This window comes from Excalfactoria chinensis, chromosome 9 (genome assembly GCF_039878825.1).
Source record: "Excalfactoria chinensis isolate bCotChi1 chromosome 9, bCotChi1.hap2, whole genome shotgun sequence".
In the NCBI taxonomy this organism is placed as follows: domain Eukaryota; kingdom Metazoa; phylum Chordata; class Aves; order Galliformes; family Phasianidae; genus Excalfactoria; species Excalfactoria chinensis.
The window spans coordinates 7,183,845-7,210,419 of record NC_092833.1 but is presented as its reverse complement, the minus strand read 5'-3'; the positions used below and the strand labels follow the sequence as shown (position 1 = coordinate 7,210,419).

Below are 26,575 nucleotides of genomic sequence, written 5' to 3'. Positions count from 1 at the left end.
TGAATTCTGTTCTTTTTCCTACTGCAGAAGTAGTAAATGAGACTTAGCTAATTCTGACCCATACCTGAAAGTTCTGTAATATCATGTGCCATCAGGTACACATTTACCATCACATACTTAGAGCGGGGACAAGTCTCTTACAGTAGGAGTCATTTCTCTAGTAAATTTTCCCAAGCCTGATCTTTTGTTCATAGTATCCCTTACTACATGATTTAATGCAGTTTTTATGTGTAGTATTTAATACACAAATTAATAAAACTGTTTTCTGGGTTTTCATCAGTACTTGAATAGTGTTTGATGCAGCAGAACAGCCTCAGCAGGACAGTGGACAGTGCCACCATCTGTATCACTCTCAGGCCAGTATTTAAGGTGCTTCTAGGAGGTGTGGTTTGAAACCATCTCAGGTTATTGATAGAACCTGGCCTTGTAGGACACTCTAATGCATTAGACATAAAATAAAAAGGGCCAAGACAAAAATACTTGCTATCACGTTTTCAACTTAAAACAGTCCTGGTTTCTCCAAATTGAGCACAATTCACTTGTGTGAGTATATGGTTAGTGCAAACTGGACTAGCTGGGACTACAAACATGATCCAGCGTACATAAACCAGGCACTGGACTGCCTCATTCTGAAAACACATAAAGGCTGAACAGACCCCAAAATAACGTTTCTATATTTATAATTCAGATTTGAGAGAAATATCTCTATTTAGAGATTTCTTGGCAGCTAAAGCGAGCGAGGCTGAGAATTCTAACTGTAGGTGTAGAAACCAAAAGCTACCCAAATCCTGCTCTACATTCTGAGATCCTTATGAAAACACAAGTTTAAGGTTTTTCTGTGCCTTTATTGTAGAAAGCAGAGATCTAATCCTAGAGCATTAGCTTTGGGGTAATTTGAATGTGAGAATGAAAAGTTTGCTGACAGAATAGTAATTTTCTACTCAGTATTCCTGTAGATTAGTTTTGCAATTCTTACCAGTTGTTCCCCTGACAAACTGGGATTTATCTCTCCATCCATTTTCATAGCAAAGCACATCATAAAAGATGTTATTGACTGCTTTGTATTCAGTGACAAAATCCTCTTCTTATAATCAAATGCATTCTGATTGTTGATAAAAAAAAAAAAAAAAAAAAAAAAAAAAAGTGATGCACTTGATAGCACACGGGGATTTAAATACTGAAAACTGCAAAGGGTACTTCTGCAGGCCAGTGCACAGTTCCTAGCAACGCTTTGGCCTAATTGCTAGAAACTGGCTGCAGTCACAAGCTTCAGAGCCAGACTTTGAATATAGAAACTTTGAACAATGTCTGAATCCAGGTTTTGATGCAGCCATTATAGAAAGGCAGAAACAAACAACATGGACCGGTTTCCAGGATTTTTAACTCCTCAATATCAAAGACATAACTAGACTCCAACAAAATACATACAGTAGTTAAACTGCACAGCAATGTAGGTTTGATTAAAAAGTATTCGTTGCATTCCTATGTGAAAAAAAGTGTCTTAAAATCTAAATCCTTCTTTAATGTGCACATTTCAGCAAAAGAACACTCAAAATATTCTAATAAAATCTAAGAGGAAAGCCTATGCAAAAATGAAAAAGCGTATTAATGGATACTTCAGAATCTAAAGTAAATGTGTTTTTTTAACCCAACACTTTGCAATCATGGAGCAGAAATGATTCATTGTGATTAGCAGCAACTGGAGTAAATCAAAGTGCAATCTGAAATTGACAAATTGTCATGTTATTTGTCAACATTACACCTCAAAACCAGAAAGTGTTTAACAAATACATGAAAGAGCATGTACCAACACAGAGGGAAGTATTTGCTGGGGAAAGGAAACTCACACTGCCCTATCTTCAACCAGTCCTGTTGGCTTCCCACTTCATCTCAGGTTATCCAACAACAAGCTTGCATTGAGAAATCTGTTCAGTAAAATGCCATATCTCATATTCTCAAAACAAAGGAATAAATCACCTTACACTATCATAAAACCCGACTGCTTTATGAGTTTACAGCTGAAGTAATCTCAGCTGGTTCTGTGGCTAAAGAAGTCCATGCTTGAACAGAGAGGATGAGATTTCCCTAGTGGGACAAAGGGGAGGGGAAGCAGAGCTTGTGGAGGCTGTTTTAAGTCATCAGTGGAAAAACAGAATAATCTTAAATTGTGTTTCTCTCAGCACACACCAAATTGTCTCTGGCACCATCCTGCACCAAACCACAGCTCTCAAAATGATGTTCCTTATTTGAATAGGTAGGCCTGTTTCACAGAAGTGTGCACCTGTGATCTGCAAAATACTCCAATCATATTTACTATCTTCCAATCCTATATAATATTACATACTGACATAATATGCCAAGTACCTTTTCTTTAAGTGCTATAAGAAGAAAATTTTTATAGTATACTTCTGTTTCATTGTATTCTAACCAGTCAAATCATGGTGAACAAAGATTCTTGCACAAGAAATCATCTTTAGTAACATTTCAACTGAAAGGGAGGAAAAAATGTAAAGATTACAGTGGTGCTAATGTTTTAATGAGAAAAGGCAAATTTGTAACACAGAAAAAGCCATCTAGCCTATATTCAATCCAAATAAATTGGTTTAGACATTATTCTAAATATTCAACATTTAGAATAAGAATGTGCAAATCCAGAAAGTTGGAAATAAAAACACATAATGTTTAGAGGAGTCAAGAAGAAATGAACAAGGAATACAGAAAAAACAGACAGTGGGACAAAAGGTTGGAAAAGGGATAATACAAGCCATGCAGCATGGTAACAGGAGAAAAGGGACAAAACTGACAGCAAGGAAGGACAAGTAAAATAATACTTAATATGGAAAATACATTTCTGACTTCTCACAAAAATGGAAAATTGAGAATGTTAAACGGGGAGTGATGCTTATCCCAGTGTAAGTAGTAGACTATTTATTAGAGGTCTTCATAGTAATTGATTTTGAATTTTAAGTTTGCAAATTCTAGATGTTGCAGCTCTGCAGAAGTCAAGCATAGAAACCTGAAGCACATAATGGCTTAATTTCAGTTGTCTTGACTGTCTTGTGTAATTTGCTATGCTTGCTTTTCAATATTTGCCATTTAAAAATAGCATTTTTAGTTCACATCAAGTTCATCAGAATTAATTGCTGCAGACTGTGATTTTCAGTGGGAGATGTGAGGCTTCCAAGCTTATGTTTGGGTATGAAATAATCAGCTTCAGGACTGACTGAACTGAGACTGCCTAGTGCACACTTAATGGAATCACTAACATTCACATTTTTACAATCTAGTTTTCATTTTAATAATAATAATTAAGAAACTAAAATAAAATCCAAAGAATGACCTTTTATGTTGTTTGGTTTTTTTTCCTCAAGTTATTTTGCATCAGTGGATAAGATAATGCTATCCACACTAATTTCCAGTAGTGAGATTCTCCTTCACAAGAAGAGATTTCATGTGAATATCTTCGTACGTGCCATATTATCAAAATCTATTGCCTACAGGACAATCAAGGTGGAGGTGCTAGCTAACCCTGTAGCCATAAGGACTCAACATAATACATGTAGCTTTGCACAGGAAAGAAATATCTGCATAACCCTTTATGTTTGGATTTTTTCTGTGCCAATGGATTCCTGTTGCTCCTGATTAGTTAACAGTTAAATCACTGAGACAGTCCAGCAGCCAGAAACTGGTTCCTGTTGATCCCACTGTTTTTCACATTCTCTTTTAGTGTTCTTTTAGTCTCGGGTGAAATGTTTTCTGTTGTCTTAGCTCATTCTGTAATAAACTCATCACAACTCCAGCACACACAATCAGTCAGAACTGGCAGTTTCTCAACTCCAGTAAACTCAGAACTGCACGAAAGCTAAATTACTTCTGTCCCAGGAGACTGATTCTTTGAGGTCAAATCAAGCTCATTAAGGAGAACAGAGCGTGGGGAAGTTTGTGCTGGAGTCTTTTAGCTATACCTATCATGCATATATGCTTCGAATTCTCTGTATTATTTCTTTTATATAATTTCTAGAACTATGTTGTCCCTTAACTATTGTATTTCCAGTGTCTTTCTGTGTCAGCCAAGTGACACTGTCAGTGAACACATCCAGTAAGTAAGCACAGTCTGAAAAACAGGGTACACAATTGGGTTAAGGAGACGTGGATTCTCTGATTCTGACCCTCTTTATGAGCATGGGATGATCACACCTCCACCTGCACCACCGTTTCCTGCTGTAGCAACCTCCCTACCCTGCTGCAGTTAAGCCATCTAATACAGCACGGAACTGCCTCGCACTGCTGAGTTTTACAATGTTGAGCATAGATAAACACACCACAGTTCTCTATGTGACAATAACAAGGTCAGTGTCAGACTGATGGATAAGCCTTCATGTATGTTCCTTTTTCTTTTCCCCTGTAAATGTTTGCATTTTACAGGAACAGAAAATAGCTAGCTTGCTTTACTCCAAACTAATGACTAGGTTAGTACTGTCAGAAGACTTTTCTAGAAATTCAAGGAACAGGACATGAAGAAGCAAAATAAATAGCTATGCAGTCTGTTTCCTTGTTGAGTCTACATCAGATTCATTAGTTCTAATAAAAAGATTAAAGGGCTCAGGGTCCTTGTCTCTTGTCTCTAACTGAAGAGTGTATGCATAATATTTACAGAAAAGAATGCTGAGTATGTCATTGTTAATATTAAGTATGATCTTAAAATTTATATTTCCAAAAGCAAAAATACACTCAAGGGGTAAGACCATCAGAAAAACAGTACAGTGGCATTAGATGAACATCTGGTGTAAGAATACATTTTCTTTGCATCAGTGAATTCTGCATTAGCTGAGTGGCCCCGATACTGTGTGGGAGCTTGTGAGGCACTAGGGGGCTGTTGGCTGCTGGCTGTATATTTCAGATTCCAGCGATAAGAAGGCTTGTTATTAGTCACCCCTCGCTGGTCTCTTTCCTTTCTTGGTGTGAACACCATCAGAAGCTTTCGTTCATCATTCAGCTCACAACACCTTTCAATTGCAATTTTTATTCCACTCTCAGCATCAGCCATACTCAAAATACATCAGTTCTTCCATGTCACTTTTCTCATACAATTTTCATTTTCTATTCATATTAGTAAAATGCCACCCAGGTTCTCATCATCTTGCTCATCACCCACTGCAGTCTCCTATGTTCCCTTATGGTTTTTTTGCAAAGCAAAGCAATTTACAAATGCTACAAGCCAACAAGCCATGCACAGTCAAAAAACCCCATAGTCCTGCAGTCTTCTCCATTTACCTCTTTAACTCTTCCTTGGGTGACTTAACCGTCATTTACAAGATATGGTGAAGGTTTAATCTCAGTGTCTCACATTCATAAGAACTTATTAAGAACTGTCCTGATTTGAAAAGTAATCTTAATGTTTTGGCAGTTCTTCTCTGCTTTTCTCACCTGGTAAGAAATGAATGGCACAAGAGAAACATTTCTTCCCCCAAAGCTCTCAAATATACATCAGACCATTAACACATTGCTATAACCTTTTTACTTTTTTTTTTTTTTTAAACAGAGTTGGTGTAGATCCAGATGAAGATGTGAAAGCAGAAGCTGCAAACCAGGTATGTTATGATTTCAGATCTATGTGCTGCATAAATCTGAACCACTCAAGAAGGAAAAAAATTGACAAAAAAAAAGTGTTACAGCTGGAAAAAATTTAAACCAGTAAATTATAAGCAAGGAGAAGGAACTGCAAATTGTGTCTATAGTACAAGGTATAGAAAAGGAAATGCTTTTCATGAATATTTTGTAACTAAAGGTGTCAAAGAGCTTTGAAGAAAATTATAAAGAGGTGCAAAGATATCCTGAGAATTCTGATAAGCAGAATAGTAGAAATGTAGCCTTCATAAATCCAGCTATTTATCACCTTCCAGATGCGACTTTTTGGAAAATTCAGTATCTCAGAACAACTTTCCATTTCCTGGAATGAAAAAGGAAAGCATGCAATGTTCTGTCCTAGCAGGTCAGGTTTCTGAAAATACCATTGGCATAGAAATCTGTCTGTGTTTTGAACATTAAAACCTTAAACTAGAAGGGTACAGTTAAAAAGCTGCAGCAGGTCATCTGCCACCCTCCCTCTTTTGTCACACCTGTATAGAATTCTATATAGATGCAGCATTGTCTGCAACACCGTAACTCTGTAGGAGTCAGTGCACATAGAGGTACGGTGTCTTTAAGCATGCTAAGAGGAGTAAGGAATATCAGCATGAGAGCTGGCAAATTCTCACAGCAAAACAAAAGAGAACAAAACAGATAAACAAAAAGTGCCAAATACTGTTTTCCTGTTTCTGGGTGATACCATCCCATGCATTCCTTCAAACTGCCCAACTGCAACTGAAATTACCCAACAGTTAGAAAAACGTATGTAAGTTAGGCCGAGAAATGTACGAGATACTCTGTCCACATGGAAATATATAAAAGATATTATGAGACTGGACATCTAAACTTTACCCACTTGCACATATCAAAAGTCATTTAGGGTCTCAGCTTTCACTGAGCTGAATGGAATTCAGGTGCCTAAATGTTCTAAAGTTTCTCTGAAAATAATAGAAAATTATTAGAAATTAGAAATTATTAGAAAATTATTAGAAGTCAGATATCTGATCATAGTTTTACAGCTCAGATCCTAGCAAATGGCGGGCACAGCACCCTGTTGCTCCAACCTGTGGTACTGATACATTCTGAAGCTGAAGGCCCAGGTTACAAATATCACCCTCCTAAGCAACTTGGTAGTAATTCATGCAATGAAATGCCCAAATTCTGGCTGAATACAGGACACATAACTTTGTGTTGTTAATCTATTGCTGCATGAATTTCAAAACCATTTAATTTCAGAACCAATCTCCTTTGCAGCAGTCAGGAGCTATCAAACATAACAGAAAGCTGAACTGAGCAGTACAAAACTGACTGAATGCACGTGGTTTGTGAAAACTTGATTTCTCCAGAAATCCAGGCTTCTAGATTTCCCCCGCTTTTAATAAAAATGAAAACAATTGTTTATGCATAACAAGAACGCGTCAAGTGCCCAGCTGTGCCCTGTGAATCAACACCTATCTCTGTTGACAAAACTCAGGAATGCAATTCAGGAGGTGTAAATAAATGTAACACATTTCATGCTCTTACATGTCCATGGCAGTAATCCTTGTAGTATAAATTTTACTTTGAAAAATAGCTTTGCTGCACTGATTTCTTCTACCCTGTGTTCTTCTATTTTCATTTTCTCTGAGTTTTTTGTATTTGACATCTCAATCTTTTACTAATGCAGGTCTCTACTGCATTCTCTGTAGCTCTTTGCTTTAATTCAGTACCTATCAGAGTTGTTCCATCTATTTCAGGTTATTTCTTTACATTTTCTCTTTTTTCTCTCATCTCTTTTCTCTTCTTCCCCTTTGTTATCTTTTTGCTTTCCTTTTATAGCTAATATTTACATTTTATAATTTTTGTATTTATATTATAATATTTTAACATTTTTATCTCATTTGCATACTGTACATTTTCTCTGTTGCACCTCTTCAAGGTGAAACAAATTGTTCTACTTGTAATGACATGAAACTAGAATACATTTCTGCTTGCCATAAGTATTACTAGCCCATATTACAGTTCGATCTGAATCCTGCACAGCGCATATACAAGTTCTGTGAGAGGATTACGAATAAGTAACATCTCAAGTGCCACTCTCTCCTGTTGCTACTTAAATCTCAGCCAGATGAGCTGTGAGCCACCTGCCAACTCTTAGTGCCATTAATTGGAGCTTCAGGGGATTGTACAAGAAGGACTGAATCCACTCAAGAAGATATTTAAAAGCCAGCAAATGTGTGAAAAGTAACCCTCTAGACTCCCCTCTTCTCAGCAAGAATGGAGAGGCCTCCAGGACTGCTGCAGAAATTTCTGTACATCTCCTTCATGACCAAAGTTCCCAAGTCCACAATAGCTTGGAACTGGACCCTACAGTTTTAAGGATCAGAACACTGATATTATTATCATCTGCCCATTTACATGCATGTCAAATTATTACAGGAAAATAATTTTTCATGTATTAGATTAGAAGAAAAATAATCAGATAAGTTGGTTTAAAACTGCACGAAGAAAAGCATTCCTATTACAAAGAAATCTAACTTTCAGCAAAACAGAAACAAGAAAATAAGAAAATATCCTTTAGAGGACTGACAGTCCCATTCCTGTTTCCATCATGCCACTGGTATTGATGTGATTCTCAGAGCAAGACCAAACTAGTTGTTTTTGCACAGAAGACTCTCACAAATATATTATTCCAAATTATGATTCTCAGTAAAATGCAGTATTTTGAGTAAGTGCATTTTGGTGCTTATGACTATTCCTACTTTTCCAATATTTCTGTGTTCCTCTCACCCTTGGAAAGCAGCACTGGAAGTAGTATTGTGGTTATTAGAATACCACAGTCCCTTTGGAAATGACATTTGGTTTGCCATACACAAACATCATCCAAGCTTGTAGGAGTAAACTGAAGTAATCCCACAATAGCAATTAGATCAAAATGTCATTTTATTGATCTCAGAATATAGTGCTTCTCAGCTGCTTAATAAAATTGGAATCGTTATTAAAATGAATGCTGCATTCTTCCACTGAGTATACAGCAATCAGAAATATGCTATATGAGCCAAATTGCTCACGAGCCAATTTGCAGAGATAACATTCCTGTAACAGAGGCTTTTTAGATTAAAAGGGAAAAAAAGTGAAGTAAACTGTAATTGGTTTGACATGTATTTTTAATATTGGAATTTCATATTTTTTGTCATAAAAATGCATTTTGATTTTTTATTTATTTGCAGAGTGCATCTAACCTGGATAAAAATACCACCAAAGCAGAGAGTGCTTGGCTGTTCAGAGTTTGGTATGTATTTGATCACAGGTATCCTTTTCTGTTATAAGCTGCAGGTGATAGTTTCATTACAGCAGGCACTTTCATAATACCCAAAACTGGTTATACTTTGAGAAACAAAAACTAAAGACACTGAGATCAATTACACTTTTGTAAGGAGAAAAAATACTGAAAGTTCAAATACAAAGAAGTTCCAGAGAAGCAGAGCAGTGCAGTGGTAAGGCTGCTTGTGAGAACCAGCTGAGATGCAAAGCTGTGCCCTACAGCAGGATTTCCAGGAAGCTCATAGTTCATATTTCCTGGATTTCTGAGCCTTTGTACACCCTTTCACATTCATGCTGATGCAATACTTATATCTACATTTCCCCAAAGCAAAGGTGGAACATGTTCTCTTTGCATCCATGCTCTCTTACTCTTTACATCAGCATTAGTGGCCCTTGCTGCCACTAACACCTGTGCAAAGAGATGGTAAAAGCAACCATTCTGATTTATTGCCATTTCAAATTGACTCTGGAACAGCTCTGTGTGTGTCACTGAGATCCCACCATAATAATCATGCCCAAGCCAGAAAATAAAATAAATACATTAGAAGTCCTGATAATTTCCATGCATAGTAACTAAGGAGCTAAATGGGCAAAGCTTTACTAGAAGTCTCCATTATTCAGTAGCTCATCTACTGATTATTCCCTTGTCCTGCACTACTGAGAAGAAATTAACATTCCAGCTATATTTTTTCTGATATAATCTGCAATGAACTAAGATGAAATATTTCAGCTTCCTAAGAAAAATTCTACTGAAGTTATCTTTCAAAGAGCCTTTTGACAAAAATCTTTCTGGTTATAAATGAATGTATTGACCTAATTTATCTATCAGAGCAGTTTTTTTCTTAAAAGAATTACTTAAAGATACTTAGAAGTAGTAAGTACGTGCAATATAAAGCAGGAAACAAACTTTAATGCTAGGTACCACAATAACAGGCTTTAACTACCACCCAGGCCTCTATTTCAGAAGGAATAGCCTGTGGTTGTGATTTACCTTAAAAGCCATAGGTTAGAAGAAAGAGATGAATGGAGGGGAAAGGAGAAGACAAAATATAATTGTACTTTAAAAAAGAAATAAGAAAGCAAAGAACAAGAACTGGACAAAAGTATGAGATAGAAAAAACAGAATGAAGGAGACAACAAGGGTAGAACTACAAAACAAGGGACATAGGCAGAAGAGAAAGAGAGAAATCTATATGAAATAGATGGACAACAGGGCCTGCAAAGTGAAATGTCTGTAGAATTCAGCAGAAGTGAAAATGATGGTCATCTTTACTACTGTCTTCCCAAAGGTTATCTGTATGGTAAAGATCTTAAATCTTGGCTTCATTTTATCTACAAAGTGACTTTGAATCTGGGTTTGTGATGCTTTTCTCTACAAAGTCTAGTTTCTAACTCTTTTGCATTTCAAGAAAATATTATAATAGTATGATTTTTTTACTAGTAATAAAAAGAACACATTCTTAAGTATCAACCTCTTTAAGTCATAATCTTCCTTCAAAATTCAGATTTTGAAATATTACAACCATGCCTTTATCCTAAAATGTATTTCTACTACAAACAATACACCTCCAGTTTTACAAATAGTGAAAATCTATATCCATACACAATAATGGTTAAGCCCACTAATGCTGTGACTTGCAGCACTGAGCATTTCATCAGTATGGCACTTTTTGAGATAACACTCATTGGAGACAAATTATCCAGACTTTCTAGGTTTGTTTTCCTCTGTCTAACATTATAAAGCTGTGCTGCTAAATTTAAAAGAAGAAACTGTCATATAGCACCATATCTGTGCCCAGTAAAAGACTGCACAGAGGATTATGCTATGGTTTCCAAAGATAAGATAGTGAAAAATAACCATCTATCTGGCTATATACTTTGAAAGTATACATGACTGTGACATTTCTATAGTTAGGAATTTCCTCTTAGGCATTAACACAAATCTGCTGACTTTTCTGGCAGTAACATCCCTTACGCCTGTTTATTTTGTGGCCAAAAAGCAAAAGGGAGGAAATGTCACCAAAGAAGCCAAAAAGTTGTGCTGTTTTTTGCTGTCATTCTGAATGATTTTCACTTATTCCAGTCAATTTAGATGGTGACAATGTGCCAGACTAGGGTAGAATTATACCAAAAGTTAAAAAAAAAAAAAAAAAAAAAAAGACATTTGAAAATCAAATTTTATATTTGTTCCAAATAAAACAGTGGGAGCCTTATCCAGAGCCAGCTGGATTCAATAAGGATTGTTTAAGCAAGTATCTTTGAATCATGTATTGACACCTAAGAAAAACATACCATTCTCTAAACTCTAGACTAGGAAATTTTAACATTGGAGTAAGAAAAATGTAGAGATCATTCAAAGTATCTTAAGTTAAGCACACCAAGTTACGCTGTTGGAATTTCATCTCGATTATTTAAACAAGTATAATGCAAAGCAAAATACTTGGTATCTGACACTGTGTTAATTCCACTGAATTTATTTCATCTTCCTTGGTTTTACTACTTAGAGTGTGTTAGCATTTGAATTATATGACATACTCCTGAGGGCAAGTGGAGATGTGAGGAAAGCAACACAAAGTACTTAATTTATTTCAGGAAATAAACAGCACAATACACATACCTTGGTATTGTTTTTGTTGTTGTTTTTTCAAGGCAGATGTAGCCGAGTTTAGATAGTGAATAAGCCAGTGGGAATTTCATCTTGCAGGGACAAGACCTGAGTACATAAGGGCAGAGCTCAAGCAGCTGGTGAGCCAAGATTTCCCATCCCAGACGTATCCCACAATGAAATTGTAACTTTGCTCACAACTGGCAGCAATCTGCTTTAACTCTTCTCAGTTCCCTACCTCTTAACTTGCTTATGAGCACTGCTGTTTTATGCTGCCTAACCTCAAAAGATTGTGTACCTGTCTAGAGTTAGAATTCTTTCTTTTCTACAAAGGCCTGTATTCCCAGACACAACCTACTCCTTAAAAGAAAGGTAAAATGAATGAGTGTCCTGTAAACAGCCTTTACCTGCTTTTCCAGCTACTTTGTACTAAACTTGTTCTGTTATTCTTGCTTTGATATGTTCTTACACAAAGCTTCCTTCTCCTTCTGTATTTGAGTAATCCCAACTTCCTCAGATGGGGTCATCATTGCTCTCACTGATTGATTATTCTGTAGCATCAGTCAGGAAGGTGACTGCTCTCCTGCTTTTTATGGAGCACTTGCATTGAGGAGAAAGTACTTGGGACTGCTACACTGAAATACACAATAACGCAATAAAATACAGAAATAACTGAAACCGAAGATGAAAAAGGGAACATAATGCATCTGCTAAGGTTTTTCCTTCCATAAACGCTCACCTTCTTCATAAGGAAAAGCTCATATCATGTTGCAGGATAATTATGTGAGCTTACTCATCACAATCTAACTTGCCCCGAGAAAGAATTTCTTACTTTGTAAAAGGAAAATATGTGCAAGAGTACAGTAAAGGAAAGTAAGAAGCAAAGGAAGAGATGATGACTTCACATGCTCTTAAGTTTCTTTTAAGTGTTAAACTGCAAGAGATAAACCTTGGTCCCGCATCCATTGCACTGAACTACCAAACCCACACAGGAACACAGCTGTCTGACTTCTTCAGAGCTTTGTTTTTTGATACCCTCATGCACACTGTCACAAATAAAGTAGTAGGAGTGGAGATTTCTTCTTCTTTTCAGATTTCTTTTGACTTTGAGGAACTAACATTCAGTTACGCTGAATAGAAACAGGAGTCTGGTTCTGAGTGAGGCAGTTCTCTGTGTAACAGCTGCCAAAAACATTTCTACTTGAACTGCAGCTATCCGTCATTCAGATGTATACCATTCAGTTAAAGAAAAAGGTTGTTTGTGTCCTTTACACTCAGCTGAAATCAATCAGCTGAAAGGAACTGTGTTATTTGTAGACTTCAAAAGTTTCTCCTCCTTAAGTTATCAGAGCAACTATCTTTTTATATCTGCTGTCCTTTGCACACGGATAAAACAGCCATAATGGCTGCCTATAAAGCAAGACAAGTGCTTTCCTATGCTTGTGAGAAAGTGGAAAACCTACTAAAGACAAAATTCCATTGCAGGGTGAACTACCAATCAAATTAAAATTCCAAATCTTGTGGCTTTCAAATGAATTTTCCTTAAGGGATAGCTTGCCACTGTCATATCAGAGACAGCTTGGAAAGAAAAGGCAGGAATCTGTAAGCATGCACATGCATACCATTTTCTTTTACCTGCTGAAGAATTAAAACTTTTTTAATTAGTGCTACTCTGATTTGCTTCCTTTATCACTGTGGTAGCAATGGTAAAATGAAATTCAGTGTTCTAGCTTTGGACCAGCTAGACAAAGATTAGACTGTCCAGCTAGTCTTATTTTGCAGGACAGCTTGCAAACTGAGCAAGGACAGCACTCTCTGAGAGACTTCAGTCTCATTACCAATCAAAGAAGCATAAAGCAATTCATACTCATACATTGTGGAAATACCTATATATATGTTTAGAGCTGAAAAATATAGCGAAAAATAGGCTAAGTGCGAATTAAAAAATGACAAAGATAATAGAAAAATGAGATGAGATTCTTTTCTGTATTCTAACTTCATCCCTTGGAGCCATACAGAATAATATACAAACTAAATAATTCTGGAAGCAAAACTGTTGTGGGTTTATTTCCTCCAGAGTCTTTACTTCACTGGCAGCAAAACAATTGTTAAAACTTTCTTTAAGGCTTTCGTACCTTGCATTGTTCTTGCGTATAAAGGAAGGAGTAGAGAAACATGGGGGAATGGGATTTCAAAAAATCAATGTTCAAAATAATGATTAAACAGTGCAGGCACAGTATGAGTGAAAAAGGCAAGCATGTCATTGCTACTGTGATTTGAGAAAAGAAGTGCTTTTGTCTGAAAAGAGATTCACAGTGTCCAAAAAAACATTCTGTGAGCTGTTATTGAATCCTTGTTGCCATGCTTTAGAGACATGCAGGGCTAGGTTCTATTTTCTGTACTTTGTGTCAAATAGTCATTGATTTTTTGAAGGAGTTTTGCATGGTTTCTAAGGCAGAATCTGGGCTTCAGCTTATTCAAAACAATTCAGTGTAGAATTATCTGCTTTTATTTAACATCTTAGCTCATTTGATATAGCATACCTTTTTCTTTTCAAGGGGTCCTCTCAATTTCTGATTACAAGAATCACAACTGAATAAAAATATGTTTCACAGAGCCTTACAGCCTCAATATAAATGTATGAGTCTTGGTGCAACTATATTGCTTTCTTTCATGTAAAAATGTATTAAAATCTACAGTTGCTAAAAAGTACAATCTTTACTCCACAAGAAGTTCTAAATTTTAAAAGCAAAATTATTCATAAACTACATAAGACATTTTAATCTTTCCAGCATAAAACAGCTCCAAAGCTTATTCTAAAAGCTAAAATGGTATTTTTTTAATGGTTCTAAAAGGTTTCCAAGGCTCATCCATCAACTGCACAGGGACCAGGAGCCCACCAAGTAGGACAGAAAACTGACAAAAAGTTGAAGTGGAAGTGAAGACTCTGGAGTCTGCCTTTTGTAGGTGCTCAGCACAGGCTGTTAATGTGCCTTTCACGTGGGAGCAGAGGGGACAGGAAGGGAGTTAAAGCTCCTGTCTAGTGTTCTGCCAGAGCATTTTGTTGGCTTGTCTTGTTTCGTTATGTCACTTAACCAGCCCTTTAGACACAGAGATAACATGTCTGAAGGTTTTTGACTGGGTATGACCAATTTCCTGTTCTAGCAGCTGAAATTAAAGAATCCCCTTGTCCTCAGGCACTACTTTGTGCTTGTTGGTGAGCAGTACATGCCACAGCCAAAGCAATCTTTGCCCATCACCAAGAGCTGAAACACTCAGGCCATTCTAACCTACAGACAATCCAACCTACAGAACCACTTTCATTTTCCTATTAATGCTTTTTTATTTTTTTCAGATGCATTAAGCCACTGTAGACAGTTGTAGCATATTAAATCCTGACATCATCAAGATTTAGGTGTTAGCATAAAAGAAATTCAGCAAACACAGTAACAAGATAGAGCAAAGTTCAGAGGATTTCTTCTAGGGCAAACTTTATGAAGAAGTACTATGTTAATAGCTGTAGTCAAATACTCTAGCAGAGACAAAATTTACAAGTAGAAAGATTCCTATTAAAAAAAAAAAAAAAACACTTTCATCATAGTATCATAGTATCATAGTATTGTGCGAGTTGGAAGGGACCTTAGAGATCATCGAGTCCAACTCCCGGGATTCGAGCCCTCTGTGTAGCAGAGCGGCACTTCTACCCCCTGCTCCACAGGGGGGGATTCGAACCCGGGCCCCCTGGTGTTGCAGACGGGAATTCTACACACTTTGTAGTTCTGCAGCTTGCTTCTGCCTGTATAGCCATCTGTTACAGTTCCCATCAAGTCAAAGCACAGAACTTGAAGGAGTTGCTCCAAAACTAAGTGTACTGAATGGAATCCCAGCATATTGATCAGAACAATCTGCTGCTCAAGCTACCATAGTATCTACTATAGTAGATTTTACTGATGGATATTGATTACTATTCCTTGTGACAATTTTTAATTCTATTTTTTCCTTCCCTTCTCACTTTATTACTACAGCATAGTGCCACATGAACATAGAAAGAAGCAGAAGACTAGGCTTTTATCAGTCCACTCAAGCATGAAATTATAGTTTGTTGGCTGACAATACATAACAGTATAGAGAAGACCTAAATATGATATATTTGGCTCATATCATAGACACAACCACAAGTTAAATCCTTCTTCCAGGGCTCCTATTATTTCATTTACAGCCTTGAATACACAAAAAATATTTTCCATCATATCTAAAATGTTTTCAAATGTTCTCATGCATGTGTATCTTTCACTGTTGCCTTTCCAGGCACTTAGCATATATCAGGGTGGTTGGATGTGCCTGCAGTACGTGCTGCATATGTAATACCATCTATAAATGGTACTTCTTTTATAGCAGCAATTGTCACAGCAAGATGTTGCTAATTATAACATTACCTAAGCAAGAAATTGATACTCTTTCCTAGGAAGGGTCTGTTAATAATGTTAAATCACAGCAGTGTTGTTGTAAAAGCCATGAGACTATAAAGGAATTCAGAATGATTAAGGTTATTACCAGGAATGCCAGTGGGCACATTAAAGACAGGCCGTGTATTAGAAAGTACTGTTGAATTGAACTCTTTTATGGAAAGCTATTATTGGGATGCAAAACCCTAAGGTCATTCACAATGCCTTCAAAGGGGGGTATGGAACAGACCCTCAATAGGCCTTGTTTGGAAGCTTTGTCTGTACACTGGCACTCTTCCCACTTCAGTGGTTGCTGTAGAACAGGCACTGTTGGTATTGGCTCAAATAGCTGTAAGCTGAATTCAACTATTTCAGCATCCTCAAACACAGAAGCACCAAAACGGCAAAGGCAAAAGTACAAATAACAGGTAAAAAAATAAAAAATAAAAAATTAAGAACACTCCAGTAATCAGTGATTCAAAATAATACAATTCTTGACAGCAGAGAAACTCAAGATCTGTTTTCTGTTTTATGATATTGAAATAGGTGTCTGATTCACCATAACATATGCATCATCGAGCATTCAAATATATGGTTTACCAACCAGTCTCTTCTCAACCAGGCACTTCAAAAGGGATGCAAAGGGAAGGTGGAGGGGATAAATCAGAAAAAATAAAATACTGATTTATGGCTGATTGTAGGCTTGCATGAGGTGATGTAGCAATATTCTTCATGAGTTCACAACTGTCAGAGGATACATAGATCCAAAACAGGAAAGACAAAGTTTCGCTAGAACCTGGGCAAGGGGGGTTTGGACCATGGGCACACACAGCAACACTATTCTAAGAGCCTCAAGAGTACAATGAAATTCAGAGCAGAAGGGCAAGAGGAATACAGCCTATTAATTTACCTGCTTAAAACAAAACAAAACAAAAAATCAGAGCCTTTCTGAAAATGAAGGCTGGCTTTTTATTTTTCATAAATACAGATGTAGAATTCAGGAACCTCTCAACTTCTGTAGGTTCAAGTCATCCTAATAGAGGTGGTGGTCTTTGTTAGAATAGCTTTCGTTTTATAAAACTAGCATCATTCCTTGTAGCCAAACATGTTCATGGCCCTCCCAGTGAAGGCTATTTGACAAAACTTATCATCCTGACCTTCTCTGCACAGTGGGATCTGCTTAGTTACTCAGCAAATACAGATTTGACATTTACATAAACTTTTACAGGGTCAGAGGAAGAAAATTCGTTGACAGTATTTTCAATACTTTATCAGTAGATAGCTAGTTGCCATTATCTATAGGTCAAATTGGACTTTAAGAAAACCCGCCTCAGATACAAGAACACATATTCTACTACCTTAAAACCTGAATCATAACCAGCATCACTCTTCATTCTTAGTAGTAGGAGGGAACAGGAATATACTTTGACTTAAAGAATCTGATCTGCAATAGAGAAGAACCCAATTCTTTTACCCCATGAACACTGTTCTTTCTACTATTAGAAAAAGGAGGATTTCCTAAACGTGGGCAGTAGAGGAGTAGCTGAGCATTATCAGGTGTTTTATTTCTCCCTATGTCACAGCTGGTCACAGAAGTACCCAGAGGGAGGGGAATGATAATTGACTGTAATCCTAACTTTAACAGAAAGTTTTTGAGGTATTCCACATACTTATGTAATAGAGACACAGTCAGGCTATAAATGGAAAATCTCTCACACTTTCTTTGCAGCTCCTAAACAGCAGTGATGGACTTAGAATGTTTGGTGGTTTCACTAGAAATGGACATGCGGTGTTCTGTTTGATCTCCTAAAAGCAACCTGATGATTTTTCGAACTGATTCTGTGCCACATTTTTGTACATTCAGTACTAAATGTTGCACACAGTAGTAGAGAAAAATGGTTAAAAATTGAAAATTTTCTTTATGATTCTTTGAAAGAGGGTACTTTTAAAATATTGTGCTGAAATACATGTTCAAATGTTTAAGCAACAGTAAATAGTTATTTGCAAAGGATTTGGGAATAAAAAATTATGATTGGATCTTTTATTATACCATCATTGGGCAAACTTTGTTCAGTACCACCTATTTCAAAGAAAATCCCCAACTCTTGCTTTGCAGTGTCTCTAAGTAGATCAAGAAGAGGCTCCTACCTCACTTCATTTTGACATATTGTTGCAGATCTGTGGTCTGAACTCAGAGATTACTTCAGCTGTGGTTCTAACATCAGGGTAACAGCACAAACTCCAGGGCAGCCTGTTAGTCTCAGTTTATACCAGTACAGAAGCTATTGAAATATACAGTCTTTGAGCCTTTCATGATACATCTTTGACTTCAGTCTAAGAGCCACATTCACAAACTTTCCATGTTAATGTCCACTCTTCTAAAATAGCTGGAAGAAAATTCCCTTCCATTCTACATGGTTTCAAGCGGGATTCCTCAACAAGAAAATGGAGGGAAGTAGATATTTCCTCAGCTGTCACACTACCTTACCTAGCCTTAGTCATGAAGCTGCTTATGCTATCTCATTCCCCAACAGCCAGCTGGCAGGTGGGAAGGGAGAGCTCAACCATAGAGTATAGAAACCTGATATGCACTTTAACTGTCAACAGAACATCTGAAATTAGTTTCAGGAATTTTGAAGCATACTGATAAAACCTAATATTTTCAATATGACTAAAATAAGAATTGATAGACTCTTTAATAGGGAAGCACAGACATGGTTTTTACTCACGAAAAGACCAGTATGACTTATTCAAAACCTGATTCTTCATTAAAGATACAGAAAAGCATATGTCACAAATGGTTAAGGTTTTGAAATTCTTTGTGGATTATTCACTGAAATTTGCATTGCTACACAGCACAGACTATTTTTGGATTCTGCATAAATAGAATATCTAATACAGAATTACATTATAATGAAATATGTAATAATTCAAGCACTCAAAGTGTTCTTCATGTACTGCAGGCATCCAAAAGTTTCAAATGCCTAAAATATGATTACATTTGATGCACAAAAGAATGCATATCAGGTTTGTTCACAGTTAATTAAAACTCAAATTGGAAAAAACATATACGCACGTATATATACTAAGCTAAGACATAGTTAAACTGCTTAAGTAGTAAAATATAAGAAATATTAAAAAAAAAAGAAGAAGAAGAAGAAGAAAAATTATGTGAAAACTAAATAAGTATAAAATACATAGGCACTCCGTTTGAACATTTTCAACTCCCTCTTCCTTCACTTTCATCTCGGTTACGTAAGAGTATCGCCTCACCAAAGGCTGCTCTGTATCTTGCCTGCCAAGACATTCTCTCAGGAAACAAAAGCATTTGATTCAATCCCTGTTGGGCCAAGAGGAACCAAAGATCCTCATTTTCACTTCCCAGATTTCAGGCTATTATGTAAGAAAAGGCCAGTAACTCACCTGGCAGCTGAGATTTATTGGTTGAGTTCACTGCTGTCTCAGTGAGTTAGGGATGGTACAAGGACGTATAACTTATCACGTCACTCTGGGAAATTAGGCATAAATGAAATACCTCCACAATCATCTCCAAACTAAAATGAGTCCAAGCCGTCTGCCTCCTTGGGGCCTCTCTCCCCAGTGCCCTTCGCTTCTTAGTGTGCACAGGGAAATGATTAGGAACCTACAGATAATTCTAGCTAAAAATGCAGGTGTTCTATGGTTTGTTCTTAATAGTGCAAAATGCCAACTCTGCTAATTTTGGTGGATTACATAGCTCCCATTAACATAAAGGGTAGCTGAAAATTACATTTTTATTTTAATCCTTTTATATAATAAATACATCTACATGTCTATTGGTTTGTTTTTGTTTGTTTGTTTGTTTTGTTTTTAAGACTGTTGCTGGACATTCAAGAAGATAGCCATTTATTTGTGGTTATTTTCAAGCATAAGTGCATGAAAGCTTACAAGTTTAAATGCAGAATATTCATTATGCCTTAGAAATAATGCTTTCTGAGTTTTCTACCTTTACCTAACCATCCACCCTTTATGCATCCAGAACAGTAATCTTAATTATTCCAGTAAGAACAGACTGATAATGTTTTCTTAACATCTGATATGACTAATCAAAATAATCAGTTCCTAGACCAGATCTTCCCACTTTCTGTCCAGATTGTAGTGGCTCTTCCAAAAGCACACAGCTAATCTTCAGGGGCATTTACAGCAATATCCCTCATGACAATCTGGCTAAAGGCATAAAGAAAAATCAGAGTGTGATTTTATGCATAGAGCAGTAGATCCATTCAATACAAATGAGCAAAAATGCCTACACATTCACTAGCAAGATGCTTTTCCTGCCTCCGTGTGCAGGGCAATTGCAATCTGACAGCTAAACTGAACACAGGAACAGTGCCAAGGCTGAGCAAGTATCTCCTGAGTGTGCATGGAAGGGAAAGACTGAGAGGGTATGCTATGAAATACAGTGAGTAAGCTGTGACAAATACCCACTGATAGATCATGTTGGAAGCTCAGGGCAAATGCAGCACATATTCGTGAGCCTTCTCTACAACTCCTCCTAATATCCAACAACTGGAAGCAGCTCCCAGGACCTTCCCTGAAAGATGCTCATTAACATAGGGTGGGGAATTCCCCCAAGAGAAGCCTCAGCAAGACCCTGATCCCCTAAACCTCCCTTCCCCAACGTCAGAAGCAGGGTAGGGAGATACAGTTATGAACTCGTCAGTGCCAAAAGATACTTTCTCCACAAACTGAAAGGGGTACATATTAAAGAAAATTCAGATTCTGTAGAGAAGTTAATCAGCTGCAAAGCAAATAGCTATGACTCAGTTTATCACAAACAATAACAGAACAGGAATTAACATTAATAAGCTAATGCTTCATCTGATTGTTTGGTGTTGTTTTTTTGTTTTTTGTTTTTTTGTTGTGTTTTTTTTTTATATATCTTGTTTCTAATTAATTTTGAAAGTTCGAATTAAAATACCTATTTGCTTTGCATTTCATGTCTATGGGGCCCTTCCTGATCATTTCCTCTCATAAGACTGTATGCTGTCAGCACCAGACTGTTAGCGCTTTTGCTTTTGAACACTAGAAAGCTAGGTGTTTATTTCCATTTGTTAAATATTTTTTATCTATTAAGAAGCTTCTGGTTTTTGGGAAGGCTTTTTTGCTTTTTGTTTTCAGTTTTTCAGATGTAAAGGTTTACTTTGACTTGGATATAAATGCTTAAGTTCCCATTTTGGCTGTGGGGCCACCTCCCCATTTTCCTTTTGAAAAGCCTTCCTCTGTTAGTTCCAGACACAGCAGCACAGGAACAGGCCTTCAATCTTTCTCTGTACTTTCTGTCAAAACACTTGCAAGAAACATTTCTGAGGCACTTCAGCTGGAATTAACAAGAGAAGACTGATTTCCTAAGGTATGCATTCCTTCTTCTGACAGAGTCAAGGAGACAAGCTGCTTCAGGAGAAAAATGACTTTTCTAGCATCCTTTTCTCCTTGGGATGTATGAGCAATTTTCATTAGCATTAATTTGGATTCTAGTCGCTTACTGGTTGGGTGTAAGCTCCTCAGCAATTAAAGTTTTTTAGAGCTACTGTGTGCAAAACTATAACCATCAAACAATGCTCAGAAGTAATTCTAAAAAGCTCCAGTCTATCACACACACTCAGATTATTGGATTCTTATGTTTCTGTACCCTACGTCTTACTACCAGCAGTTTTGATGACTGCTGTTACAGTGCACACATTTCAGGAAATGAAAGCAAAAAGAGAAATCTTCTAGCAACAAATTTCACAGTAAATGGCAGAGAGCTTAGAAGGTCAGGAGGTATGATGATTCTGCACAGAATTTCAGCAAGACCACTTGGAACTGTGCATTAATTACATTTGTAATAAATGTGTTATCTAAGCATGGAGGTGAATTTTATTTATTGTTTATCCTGCCCATTTTACATTCTATTTTAAAACTAGCATTACGCAAATTGTTATGAAAATAGCATACAGGAAAAGTACATAGATGAATTACATGCAAAAGTAGCACACATCCACTGCCACCTTGTATTAGTGTCAATAAAACAACACACCATCCAAAGAAAAAAGTAAATCAAAAGTAAGTCCCATGGAATGAATGGAATTGATATGATGCCTGACATAATTTAGCTCTTGTGCCAAATGCTAAATCCAGCACAGATGGAGTCAGTTACTCTGTGTTAACACTGCTGTAACTGAGGGCAGAATTTTCTTGTTGATACCTTCCTGTTGTTTCACTGGGTTACGAAAACAGATGTGATGGTGGTACCAAACAAGGATAGCCTGTCTCTAACAGTGAATGGTTCAACATATGGTTTCGGTGTTTATCAATAACTATTCACTAGCTGGGAATGTCAGCCAAGATTACATGCATGCTGCTTGCTGACCAGTAAAGGGGTATATGCCTGAGTAGATCTGTATGCAAGCTCCATTCCTTCCTTTCACATGCATGTGCTTTAAAAAACAAACACACAAAAAAAACCTATTCCTGCTCTTTTCACAGAATGGTTGGGCCCCAGATCACAATTAGAAACATACAAAATAAGCTTCAATGAACTTTTCTGGCTCTGCAGTGATTGGTGCTTGCATTCCAGTCCCACTAAAGCCTGAGATGTTTTTCTACAGACTGCTCTGAAAGTTCAAGTAAACCCTGACTGAGCACAAGGAATCTGAAAGTATCCTTCTCTAAAGTCCTGCCATGCAGAGGCACAACCTTTTTGCATGTGTCTTTTCACAGTGGCTTCAAGTTCTGCAACCCAATTGAAGCCCTAGATTATCAAAGATGTTGTCATGAATATACAATATGTTTTAACCTAATTTACACATTCATTATGTTTAAGTTGTATGGACAAGCAGAAGAGAGAGCAGGTGATGTAAGGGGATAACACATATTAAGGAAAAATATTTCTTCAGACTTTGTATGTAAAACATACAGTTGGTGAGAATATAAGTAAAAGCATCATTCAGTTTTACTTTTCTCTTAAGATTCCTATACTATTAAATAATATACCACAACAAAATCAAATGCAAGTTATTACTGATATATTAGGCAAAACACAAGTGACCTGACGTTTAAAGCTGTATTTATTTAGTTATATTTGCTCTACTTCCAGATATGATGGCATTTTAAAATAATGTGACCCAGCTCTTTCAGAAATGCCAAACAGTGCTAATTTACAGCAATGGGGAAAGAGGGAAGCTGAGAACACTAAGAGCTGCAAAACTAACCTGCAAATTACAAGCCAAAACCAAGCAGTGCAGCAATGTAAAAACAATGTGAGACAGTAACTGTGTGAATCAGGAACAGCCACCTTCTCAGTAGGAAGTTAACTCTGGAGGTTTGTCATTGCAGTTTCCGAAGAGGAAGATTGTTCATTGAGAAATAAATAGATAATCACAATTTTTAGGTTTGCATAACAGCCATTAATGATGAATCAAGCCTTGAACAATAATTAACCATCAATTTCAGATTTGTCCTTCCCATGCACAGGGGAGTTAATCATTTCCAGTTCTCCAACCGGAGCTTTGCTCTCTTAGTAAAGGAAAATTTTCATCATTTCTCCTTGGCACTTCTATTTACTCACTCTGGTTGACTTAAGATTAATTGACTAATGAGTTTCTGAGTATGTATGCATGCAAAATGCATGTATGTTAATATGCTCAAAGTTTCCTTCAGTTCCAAGAGACTGATATTTCTGCAATCACATAGCATGGGTCTTTTTGTTGGACAGCCAAACTCCTTCAAAGGCATTTGCTTGAAAATATATCTGCACTTTCCCTTCCAATCTAGTAAATCTTTACCTCTACTCACCATATGTTAATACAAATACTGCAGGCTAGCTAAAACTTCAGCATTGCTCTGCACTTCTTTTTTTATTGTGTGGTGCAGAACATCAAGTACAATTCAGGTGTTTCATTCAAGCTCTTTGTCTCTTGTAGCATTTTAGAGCTTTTAATTTGAATCCCCGTTTTTTGATATTTCAAAATCTTATTTCTACATGTTTGGTTGTTTTGCTTTTGTGGTTTGTTTTTGTTTTTTTCAGGACAGATTATGTTTATTGCTAAAATACGTTCTTTAAAGTGCTATTCTACTTTGAACAGGTAAAGTTTGAGTAGATACAGCAAGAAAAGACAGTAACAAAAGGTCAGGTAGAAAACTAAATCTGATTATTGGTTATAACAACTCTTACTTGTTTACTCTGCTTCTAGTAGTACCATACCAGTCCTGTGAGCTAGGTATATACCCTAATGATGAGACCACACTAAGCTACCTTGCCCCTGCTGCTGCATTGCCATAAGTTGGCTAACATAGCATTTAATAGGTATTCAGCCTAACAAAGCTGCTATTGCACAAAGGTATAATTGAATCTGAAGAATAAATAACAAAAACAAAATGTCCTGACTCACAGAGCTAACAGCTTTTTATCTGCTGAGATAAGAGGTATGACTCTGGTCGTGGCGTGGAGGGAGAAGGGGCATAAGGTTGTATTTTTATAAGCTCAATAACCAGATCTTTCACTACTGAGTGAAGGGAGAGGAGCTAAACCAAATAGCCAAGAAGAACTGGAACAGAAGAGCTGTCAGGTTCACCCACTCCCTTTTCTGCCTTCTCTCAGCACAGCATGTGCAGCTGGTGCCTGATGGCTCCAATGTCCCTCAGCACTGGGCCTTGGTAAAGGTCACCTACTCCCTCTGCTATCGGGACACTCTGTGCTCAGACCAGGTAATTCCCATGACAGCTGTTTTGGTGTACAGCTTTACAACCACTGCATGGGTTGTGATCAGCACCACTGAAGTCAAGGTGAGCTTTTCTATCTAACTATAATACAAACAAGCCTAAGCTTTTCAGCCCAGTTTTCAAGCCAAAGCACTGTCAAAATATACGTCAGGTGTCAGAACAGGTCTTAAAACATTTCACAATACTCATTTTTCCAAAATCGCCTTTGGTGTAAATATTATCATTCCCTTCCCACAGCTGAATAAACTACAATACAAAGTAGTTAAGGTAAAAATCACTAACCCAGATGTCAATTTCTACACACACGGCAACAATAAATTGCACATGAAGCTTTTCATTCACAGGTGATTCACACTACTTAAGAATTTACTATCTTTTTATTTAAGTTGTGAATGTATTAGGTGGGGATGGAAAAATGTTTGTGTTTTGATAGAGTCTGGAGAGAAATGTTTAACAATGATGAAAGGGAACAAAACATTAACTTGACAATAAAATTCTGCTTTTCTTCTTAAGTGCTGGAAAGATTTAAAGGCATTATAATAAAACTGGAGCACTCTATTCATTACTAGTTATATCTGCAAACACAGCAGAATGGCAAATTATACCATTTTTTATCTATAACAAAAAAACCTTAATTTCAAGACATTCTGAAATAATTTCATTGAAGAAAAAATAAAAAGACTTCATGGAAACATTCTGTACATGTTAGACATCCCTATTTTGCTATTGTTCCACTTCTCATCAAAGCTTTCTCATCAGATTTAGTATCATTAAAGAGAAAAGTGGCAAAACTGGCTGGTGAGCGATCAAAGAAACTGATACAATAAAATAGTTGGAAGAAAATCTTATCAGAATGAGGGGAAAAAATGCCACTGATATCAGCAATTTCAAGATTGCACTGTACCTCCATAATTGGATTGAAAGCTCTTCTTTTAGAATGCTGAGTAACATTAACAGTGAAATACATTTTAAGTGACAACAAAAGGCAGTTTCCTTGCTGGAGGGATTCTAAATAAAGGTCAAAGAAAACTGCTCATTAGCTTGAGGTCAGGCTTCATGTGGCCTTTTGGACATGAAAATGAGAGAAAATATCCTATTTACAACTAAAAATTACAAATTTTGGAAGTGTCTTCCTTGACCTACTTGTGTGCAGGAAGCCTGAAGGTTTCACAGGACTTCCCACTGAGATGAATGCTAATAGCATCTATCTTTTCCACAATGCCACACTTGCCAACGTTACAATATCTAGATTTTTCTATTGCTATTTGCTACAAATCCAAAATACATTTTAACATTATGCAAGGAGCCACCCTAGAGTAGCTAAAAATATATAGATTCCCCTAAAACGATAGCCATTTGATGCACCATTTAAAAAATCATGTTGGTCTTTTATACTTTCCACATGTTATTACATTTATCCTTTCCCCCTTTTCCACTGTAAGAGAGAGAAACTAACGTGTATGTTTTCTGAAGGGAATGATTCCCTGGTTTCTACAGCTGGAGTGCCAACTTTGGTTACTCTTGGAATACCCAGATGAGCTCATATGGTTTTTTGACAAGTAATATGCACGTCCTTCCCTTCAGCTCTTATCAGGTGATATAATTTGCCTTTGCAGGAAGTTTTTGATGAAAGTTGTTCTACAGTCTGATTTACAATTGGTAAAATGGGACTAAAATGCATCTTCTTGCACTGTTCAGATAACTAAAACTATTAACAGTATTTTGACTTTAACAATTGACAACTTTGAAAAGGTTGAAGCTTGTCCAGAATGCTGTTCTTAGACAATCTCATTTATCTCACATATCAAGCTGCCATTTAGATGCTTCATAGATTAATCTAAAAGATTCAAGC

At 36.8% G+C, this 26,575-nt stretch overlaps 1 protein-coding gene across 1 annotated transcript in view; it reads left to right on the top strand.

Moving 5' to 3' along the window:
- Positions 1–26,575, top strand: part of SLC9A9 (solute carrier family 9 member A9) — a 153,831-nt gene that overhangs the window by 101,440 nt on the left and 25,816 nt on the right. Inside the window, exons 13-14 of the mRNA XM_072344119.1 lie at positions 5,543–5,591; positions 8,838–8,917. Coding sequence (XP_072200220.1) covers positions 5,543–5,591; positions 8,838–8,917 — 129 coding nt within the window. The remainder of the gene's footprint in view (positions 1–5,542; positions 5,592–8,837; positions 8,918–26,575) is intronic.